The following is an 8,759-nucleotide window of genomic DNA, read 5'->3' as shown; positions in this document are numbered from 1 at the left end:
GGACTGGAAGTCCCTTGAAGGCATGTAAGGGGGCTTATCACCGTCTGCAGTGCTAAAGACGGGTGGGGTTGTGGCCTCAACTCGGGAGAAGGGTGGAGATAGGAGAAATGCCACGGGTCGTGACGGCAATGGGGGTGGAGAGGATTTTTTTTAAATTTTTTTAATGTTTATTTATGAGAGAGAGAGAGAGAGACAGAATCCGAAGCAGGCTCCAGGCTCCGAGCTGCCAGCACAGAGCCCGATGCGGGGCTCGAACCCACGAACCACGAGATCATGACCTGAGCCGAAGTCGGACACGTAACCGACTGAGCCACCCAGACGCCCCAGGGTGGAGAGGATTTGAACCCATGCTAGCGTCCTCCCCGGACCGGGAGCTGGCCGGGCCACAGGAACGCAGGCCAGGGCGGGGTGAAGGAGCACAGACTGGAAGGAGACATTGCCACACGAGGACCTAAGGGCGCGGAGGTTGCCATTTCGGAGGATGTGGATGGTGTCACAAAGGGGGTCGGAGGGGTGAAGACCCCTGGGGGAACAGGCGCCTTCAGGGCTGAAGGCGGGAGCTGAGAAGTCGTAGGGAGAGGGATCTGCATTTTGGACACGCTAGAAGGTCTCCAGGGCCCCACACGCCCGAGACCGAGCGAAAACAGTCAAGAGACAGAATGTTCTGCAGGCGGAAGAGGCCAAGCTTCTCGGGTCGGGCCTCCCCTCAGTGCCTCCTCTGCCCCCGCCCTGCGCCTTCCCCGCGGGCCCGCACTCAGCGTCCTGCCTCCACTCAAACCGCTGCCGGCCCCTTCACTGGAGGAAGTGCTTCCTCGCCGCCCACAGGGTAGACTCCAGACTCCAGAGCCTTCTTTCCTCGGTTGTCCGCACCTGGCCCTGACCACCCGTGACTCTGCACGCTCCCCCCTTTCTTCCATGCGGTCGTCCCAGATGTGCCTCAGTGCGTTCTTGCGGGCTGTCAGTTTTGCCATCTGCCCTCCTGAAAAGCCTTCCCACTGACGCTGAAGCTGAGCCAAAGTCCTGAAAGCCAAGTCTGTCTCTGTCCCCGGTCCTGGGGCGGCCAGCGCCACGTAAAGTTCATGCATTCATCCTACGGCTGACGCCTGTGGTGTGCCTGGGCCTGCACCGGGTGCTGGCCCCGGGCGTTAGAGAGCCGGGGTCCTATGTCGGCCTCTCCGCGAGGCTCTGCACGGCCACTGGCCGTGTTGCTCGGCGAGGAGCGTGACGGAGGCGCGCACTGTGTCTGTTCATCTCTGGAACGAGAATGGATTTAACGCTGACCTGCGTAAATAGACATTTCGGTTGGAGAATAAATTAGCCTTCTTTGGCCTTAGTATAGTTGGCCATGACCGTGCCCTTGGGTGGAAGCTCACTGGACACGGCTGCACGTGCACAGGCCCAGCTTATGGCTCAGTGCGGCGAGGGGACCTCAGACCCCAGGTAGCTGCGGGGTCACAGGAGTGGTGCTAGAAAGGACCTATGAGGGGGGCTGGCCCTTCTGGGTGACGTGGGGAGGGCGTAAGGAAGCAGGGACTTGCTGCTGGCCCTCGTCCGGCCCCGCACCTCCAAACCCTGGCCGTCCTGGGGGAGCCGGGCGTGTGCTCCTCCAGCTCCTTGAGAAAACACTGTCCCTGCATGTTACGCTTGGCCATTATTCCGGACTTTCGTTCACCTCAACCGATATTCTCCTTCACCATGTGAGCACCCTGTGTTTCTTCCTCGGCACGAATCCCTGATGGGTCTGTGAGCGAGCACTGAGCGGGTCCCTGCATGCTTAGAGCCCCGGGTAGGGCGGGGCACCTGCTCAAGGAGCCCGCAGCCGAGGGGAGGCGACAGAGGGGAGCCGTGCTGCCTGCCTGGCAGAGTGACAGAGGAGCACGGTGTCACATGAAGCCGCCGTGGACTCCAGGAGGGGCCCCGCGGTGCACAGCCTTGCCCCGGGGAAGCGGGGCCTGCCTGGGGCTTAGGCCGTGCAAGGTCAGGCCTGGGGGTTGAGCGGCGGCGAGGGGACGGGGAGGCCAGCTGGGCAGCCAGCGGGCAGATGGCAGGGCCTGTGTGCTGGGCAAGGAGGGTGCACCTCATCCCACTGGTGACCATCAGAGGGTTTCAAGCAGGCAGGCGGTACGATCGGGGGTTTTGGAAATACACCTGGCCGGCAGAGGGCTGGTGGGTGTGAGCCCACAGGTAAGCATGGGGAGGCCTTCCCTGGCAGGGGAAGGTGGGTAGGGAGAGGACAGAGGGCAGCTGTGGCTCTGGCCTGGGTGGCCGGGGTGGAGACCATTGGCAACGACGACACAGCAGCAGGTTGGCGGGGAGAACGTACTCGGTTCAGGCCCCAGTCGAGGTGCCTGCAGACACCTTGCGGTGCGGGGGTCCCTTCACAGACGCTGGGCTGCTGGGCCGGTTAAAGGACTGGGTTAATGGGCGGGGGGCTGGCGGGCGGAGGGGCCCCAGGAGAGGGTTCTCAAGCCAGGCTGGATGGGAGGGCCCTGCAGGGGGAAGGCCGTGGTGATCTCAGGGCAGGGGGCTCCTCTGAGGGAGCCGGGCCCTGGGCCGTGCAGGAGCCCCTCTTTCGGGGCGTGAGGACAGGGACAGCTGTCCGGCCTCTGGATGCGCAGCCTGGAGCTAGGGTGGGCGAGGGCCCGGAAGTGAGGGAGCAAGAGTGGGGGTGGGGTACCCAGAACAAGCTGGGACTGAGGCGAGGCCAGAAGAAGGTGCAAGAGGCAGGCCGAGGGACCCCACTGGCCAAGCCCCTAGTCTTTGTCCAGCTTTCCGCCAGGGGCTCCGGGCTGCAGGTGTCTCATGGGGACGGCATGGGGAGGTGCACGGCCTCTGACTGAGGCAGGCCCGGGCACTGGTGGGCACGCTGGGGCCTGGCAGAGCCGGACTGTGAGGGGCACCATGGGCCTGCTCTGTCAGTGGCCTGTGCTGCTCCCGGGCTCAGGGCTGGATGGTGAGGGTCTCGCAAGCCCTTCGTCTGTTGTGCGGTTCCCAGGAGTGCAGGGCAAAGTCACCATCCCCTGGCCCCATGCTTAACCTCAAGAGGCCTTCAGTTTCCCGTGCGAGTCTTAGGCCTAGACCTTATGATGCGGCTGGGGAGGTGGTGGGTGGGGTGCAGGTGGAGAAGGGTTGGCTGCTGTTCTGTCCTTGACCTCCCCTCCCAGCAGGCCGACCTGCTCCTCCCTCTCCCTGGTGATGCTGAGAGCTTCTGCCACCCACAGAGGCGGCCGTGCCAGTGACAGGAAGGCAGAGAGCAGAAGGTCCCGTTTATTGGAATTTTAAAGACAGCAAGACGAGAGGAAGGCGCCCTCCTCCCCTGAAATACTCTCAATCTCTCTGCCCTCAGGGCTCAGCACAGGGACAAGATCCTCAGCCCTCAGGCCCCCAGAGGGCAGCGCTCCGGGGCGGGGGAGGGGAGGGGAGGGAGAGGGTTCTCTATGCCAGGCATGGGGGGGGGGGGCTGGAACCGGAGGGGAGACGTGCACCCGCACCTCCTGGCTTCACCCCTCTCCCCTGGGACCTGGTGTCGCCCCCAGACCCTGGGGTGGGCTGGCAGACAGGGCTCATGCAACAGTGAGTGGGCAGGAGGAGGCATGGAGACCTGGCCCCGCTGCCCTGTGGCGGGCCGGAGGGCTAGAAGGGGCCATGCTGGCCACGGTGGGTCCAGACAGAAGTATCTGCAGTATACACACAGGAGGGTCGGAGGGGGGGCCCCTCACTCCCAGGCGGTGCCCAGAGAGAGAGAGGGGAGGTATGATGGCACTGCCATACCAGGGGCAGGGTCCAGGCCATCCAGGCCACCTGAGCGGGGCCCCGGCGCGGGCTACTCCTTGGCGCGGCCGATGATGGTGAGGATGTACAGGAAGATGTTGATGATGTCCGTGTACAGGTTCAGCGCGGCAAACACGTACTCCTCCGGGCTCAGGGACAGCTGCTTGTTCCCCAGCAGCAGCTGGGTGTCCACTGCCAGGAACTGCAGGCGACGGCAACGGGTGCTGTTGAGGGACAAGCCTGCACGCTGCGCAACCCCCCCAGCCCCCCCTCCCGGGGGCCGCCCACCGCCTCGACTCACGCAGGTGAAGAGCAGGGCGCCCAGCGAGGCGTACACGATCTCCAGGATGCGGTTCCGGATGAAAATGCAGAGGATGGCAAAGATGACCAGCACCACCATGCTCACCAGGAGCACGCCCATGCACGAGGTGAAGTCGTAGCGGGTCTGCGGGCAGGGGGGAGGGGGGGCTCTGGGTGCACGCCCATGCGCGAGGCGAAGTCCTAGCGGGTCTGCGGGCCGGGGTGGGGTGGGGTGGGGGGCGAGGCTCTGGGTGCCGGGGCCCCTGGGAGGCCTCTGGGCCCTCCGCAGCCCTGCCTTCGGGGGGCCCCTCACCTGCATGGAGAAGATGACCACCGTGAAGCAGACGGTTGTCGTGATGCCCACGGCCATGATGACCGCCTCAGTGTTGTAGAAGCTGGCGATCATCCCCACCATGTAGGACAGGCTGACGGTCAGGATGGACTGTGGGGACAGGGAGCCTTGGGTTGGGGAGCCGCTTCCAACCCCCCACCCCCATCCTCCTCTGGCGGGAGCCCCCACCCCCACCCCAGAACGTGGGGGCGGGGCAGGGGCGGGGTTACCAGTGCAACCAGGTTCCAGGGGTGCTTCCGCCGGAAGTCTCCGCAGCAGCTGAGGACGATGAGGGAGACGAAGAAGACTGCATAGGACACATAGTACGTCCACACGTTCTCCCGGACGAAGCCCTTCACCTCCCCGACAAAGGTGAACACGGCCACAGTGGACAGCGTCACGGACAGCTGCAGGGTCAGCACCAGGAACACCTGGGGAGGGAGCCAGCTCAGAGCCCCGCCCAGCGCGGCCCCCGCCCTCCCCGGCCTCTTCTGCCCACCTTCCGGATGAAGGCCTGGCGGATGCTCTTGTCATCCCAGTTGGTGGCAGGAAAGTCCTGGTTGTCGTAGTAGGACGGGGGACCCTCTTCATGATAGTTTCCACGCTGAGGTGCTGAGGACCAGGATGGGCTGGGTCAGTGCCACTGGAGGGCACCTGGAGCCCCTGCCTCCCCCCCCCCCCCCCGGCTTCCGCCCCACTACTCACAGCCAGGGTCCTGTGCCGGGAAGGCCTGTGGTTGTCCGTAGGGGTTGGGGGGAAAGGGGCTCTGCGGATATGGCCCCTGCGGGTAGCCCCCTTGAGGGTAGGGGCCCTGAGGGTAGCCTCCTTGGGGGTAGGGGCCCTGAGGGTAGCCCCCTTGAGGGTAGGGGCTGGGGCCCTGGGGATACCCTGGCTGGCCATATGGGGAAGGCTGGAAAGGGGGCTGTGGGTAAGGGGCCCCCGGGTAGGGAGGCATGGAGGGCTGGGGTCCCCCAGGATATCCAGGATTGGGGGGAGGATAGCTGTCCCCAGACACCAAGAAACTCTTTTCATGGGGCATGGCCTCAGGTTCTGTGGTCTCCCCCTAGAGGAGAGAGAGAGAAGTCAGCCCTGCGGTGACAAGTCCCCGGAACCAGCCACCGCCGCCCCGCCCCACCTGCTGCAGGGAACCAGGACACAAAGGGGGGCACTCATGACTTTTGCCCCCAGGGCCACTGGCAGCCCAGCCTGAGCAGAAGGATCTGGAGAGCCAGTGGGGACTGGGCAGCTGGGCGCGGGGCCTCACAGGGGCCGCTCTGAGACGACCCCAAAAGTGGAGGAGGGGACAGATAAGATGATGACTTCGTCGGCTTCGGGATTTTTGGCTTCGGTTGTTTCTTAGAAGCAACTGGAGGAGGTTTATCACCGCTGCTCGCGTCTCCTGGGTCAGAGCTCAGCCCGGGTCGGGGCTGGGGGCGCGGTCAGGGACGTGTGGGGGTGTGCCCGGACCCTCCCCTTCGCAACCCGCCCCTTAAGCAGCTTTAAGGGGCCAGAGCCGGCGGCTATTTCTATCCCAGGAAATCCCCAGGCCATCTGTGAGCAGCGAGAGCCCTGACCCTTGTCCAAAGGCAGGCCCGACCGTCCCTCGCTCCCCAGGTGGGGGCAGCAGGCCCGGATCCGCTTGCCGGGGTGCCTGCCAGGAGGGTACGCCAGGAACAGCGGGGTGCGGGGGTGTGTGGGGGATGGAAGCGACCAGAGGGCGTGCGGGGGAACAAAGCAGGCGAGACGGCTAGGCGGGTGGGGGCGGCGGCCTCGGAGCCCGCACCCAGGGCGGGTGGGCCCGGCGGCCCGGTCGGGGGTGGGGGTGCGCTCGGGACGCGGGGTCCCGTCGCTGCCGCCCCCGCCCCCTGCCGCCCGCCGCCGCCGCCGCCGCCGCGCCCGGCCCGAGCGGGCCGTGCGCCCCGGCGGGACCTACCGACTGACCCTCGGCGGCGCCGCTCGGCTGCGCAGGGCCCGCGCGGGGGCGGCCGGCCCGGCGGCCGAGAGGGTAGCCACTCCGCCGCGCTCGGGCCAGGGACTCACCACTCGCGGGGCGCCTCCGGAACGGTGCGCACGGTGTCCGGTGCGCGACCGCGCGGTCGATGGCGGCTGCGCCCGCACCCACACCAGCACCCGCTCGGCGGCCGGCTCGGCTGGGCCTGCGCCTGCGACTCGGGAGACGCTGCGGGGCCTTGTGACGGGGCGGGGCCGGGGGTGGGGCCGAGGGTGCGGGGCGGAGCCTGCGGCCCGGAGACGCAGCTGCGGGGCCTTGTGACGGGGCGGGGTCTGCGGCTTGGAAGATCGCCGGGCTTTGTGACGGGGCGGGGTCGGGCGCGCGGGGCGGGGCCTGCGGCTCGGGAGGTGCTTCGGAGCCTCGCGACAGGGCGGGGCCTCAGGCCGGGGCGGGGCCTGGGGGCGGTGGAGCCGGGCTGCGGGCGGCGCTCTGCAGGGAGGGCCGGGCTTTTCCCGGTTGGATCCTACCCACTGTGGCCGCCTTACTGGCTCCTTTCCGGGTCCCAAGGCCTGCGCCCTGCGTCCCTCCTAAGGGTAGGCTTGGGCCGTGAGGGCTGAGACCCTACAGACAAAGGCCTGGTCTGGCCGATTCGGCTCAGGGAGTTGGGAAATGTCCTCCTAAATCTGGCATATGCAGAGTCTGCCAAGGACTCTCTATGCCTCCTTGGTCTTAAAACATCGCTTTCTCTTTTCCCTTGCCCTTTCGTCCGAGTCTATCCCAAACCCAGAGGCCTGATGGCTTAACTGCTCCATCCTCTCTAGCAACCATTGAGTACTATTTCCAGTGGGGTCCTGCGCCTTTTATCCTTCCTGTCTTCATCACGTCTTTAGGTTGTAAAGGTGGCATTCTTAGCTCTGCTTCATTGCCAGGACTGGAGGCCAAGTCAGCGTCTTCCCTTAGCTTCAGCGGTCCTCTTGACGATGTGCTGACTGCCACAGCCATGGACGATTTCTGCAGCAGTGCCTGGGGACCTTCCTGTACCACGGTTGGCCTCTCCCAGACCCGCAATGGCCCGGAAGATGTTCTCTCCTGTACGCATGGTGTGCTGGTTCAAAGTTTGAGACCCGCAGCTAGCAGGGGAAGCCCTGATCTCAAACTTTTGCACGTGCTAATGTCACAAACACACCCATCACGGTTGATTCCAAGCTACCACCGGTTTATCAGCTTGTTCACAAGAATTCCTGAAAGCGTAATGATCTGAGCTACCCCAGTACATTGCTGCCAGTGGCAGACCCTCTCCGTCAGGGACTCGTGTAGTAGGTAGGTTACATGGTACGTTAGGAGGTGATGAGTTCTACGAGAAGGGAAAATATAGAGCAGGCAGGGATAGATTCAGGTTCTGTAGAACCAGAAGCTCATACAATTTGAGGGGCCCAATCTGAGAAAAAGAATTAAAAAATGACCCATATGAAGTTGAAGTCAGGGCCTTGGATGGGGCCTATGCAAGTCAGAGGTCCTTAGAGACTTGAGGTTCAGGTTAAATCTAACAATAAGGGTGGGGTAGGGGAGTCATGGGGGTGGGGGTCGGGTGGGAGAGGCCCATCCAGGCAGAGGGCAGGGCCCGTGCATGGGTGCTGAGGTAGGCGTGATCTGCTGCCTTGGAAGAAGAGGATGGGGGATGGCGACAGAGGGGGCACTGGGGCCTGGTCAGGCAGGGCCTGGACTTCGGCTTTTGCTGTGAGTGACTCAAGCCGTGGCGGCTGTTGTGCCGCTTTACGAGGCTCACCCTGCCCTCTCTGTCGGGGATGGATAGTGGGGCGTGCAGGAGTGGCAGAGGGAGATTAAGAGGTTAGGGCAGGGATCTGGGGAAGCGACGATGGAGGCACAGGCCAGGGACGCTCGGTGTGCAACTTGAGGTGCAGGCTGGGCAGGTCCTCAGCCCCCTGGGGGAGTAGCAGGTGCTGAGGGGTAGACGGGAGGTAGGAGATGGAGAGCAGTCATGGGAACAACTCTGAGAGGCTGAAAGCAGATGGGCCGGGGGTGGGGGTGGGGGCAAGAGTGGGTGTGGATCTAAGGGTGCAGCCTGGGTGAGGCCCGGCACTGCCTTGGGCCCTGTCTGTCCCTCCATTTCCCCTGCAGCCAGCCGTGTCAGCAAAGCGCCTGCCCCTTCTAGGTTAGCCATGATGACGACGAGGGCAGTGATGGAGTCGGATGGGAGGACCGGCAGGTGCACAGACGGGAGAGCCACAGGAAGGCGAGCAGAGGACGCAGAGCGTGGCTGTGCTGGGAGGGGCAGAGGACTTGCGGCCGAGGACAGGAGCCGCTCGCCTCCACTCCTGAGGCGTGAGGCCTAGTCACCTGCTAGGTCTGAGGGCTGAGCAGTGGGGTCTGCGAAGATTTCTGGAG

General features: G+C 64.8%; 1 protein-coding gene across 1 annotated transcript; it reads right to left on the bottom strand.

The window, feature by feature from the left end:
* Nucleotides 1-3,251: 3,251 nt before the first annotated feature.
* On the bottom strand, nt 3,252-7,034 carry GRINA (glutamate ionotropic receptor NMDA type subunit associated protein 1). The gene is made up of 7 exons (XM_043602049.1): nt 6,443-7,034; nt 5,108-5,465; nt 4,902-5,014; nt 4,633-4,833; nt 4,385-4,513; nt 4,073-4,216; nt 3,252-3,973 (listed from the first exon to the last, which is right to left on the bottom strand). Exons 2-7 carry the CDS (start codon nt 5,439-5,441, stop codon nt 3,824-3,826), a joined length of 1,071 nt encoding a protein of 356 aa, XP_043457984.1. The 5' UTR covers nt 5,442-5,465; nt 6,443-7,034; the 3' UTR covers nt 3,252-3,823.
* Between the last annotated feature and the right edge of the window lie 1,725 nt (nt 7,035-8,759).

The sequence above is a fragment of the Prionailurus bengalensis genome, chromosome F2 (assembly GCF_016509475.1).
Source record: "Prionailurus bengalensis isolate Pbe53 chromosome F2, Fcat_Pben_1.1_paternal_pri, whole genome shotgun sequence".
In the NCBI taxonomy this organism is placed as follows: Eukaryota; Metazoa; Chordata; class Mammalia; order Carnivora; family Felidae; genus Prionailurus; species Prionailurus bengalensis.
The sequence above is the reverse complement of the archived record's forward strand: the minus strand, read 5'-3'. Positions and strand labels throughout refer to the sequence as shown.

Bases quoted from the DNA above. Each gene is read 5' to 3' on its own strand.
- GRINA (XM_043602049.1), bottom strand. From the start codon at position 5,441: ATGCCCCATGAAAAGAGTTTCTTGGTGTCTGGGGACAGCTATCCTCCC. The intron at 4,834-4,901 runs GTGGGCAGAAGA...CTCCCTCCCCAG, and splicing joins GCCAGGCCTTCATCCGGAAG to GTGTTCCTGGTGCTGACCCT. The intron at 4,514-4,632 runs GTAACCCCGCCC...CTGTCCCCACAG, and splicing joins CCTGGAACCTGGTTGCACTG to TCCATCCTGACCGTCAGCCT.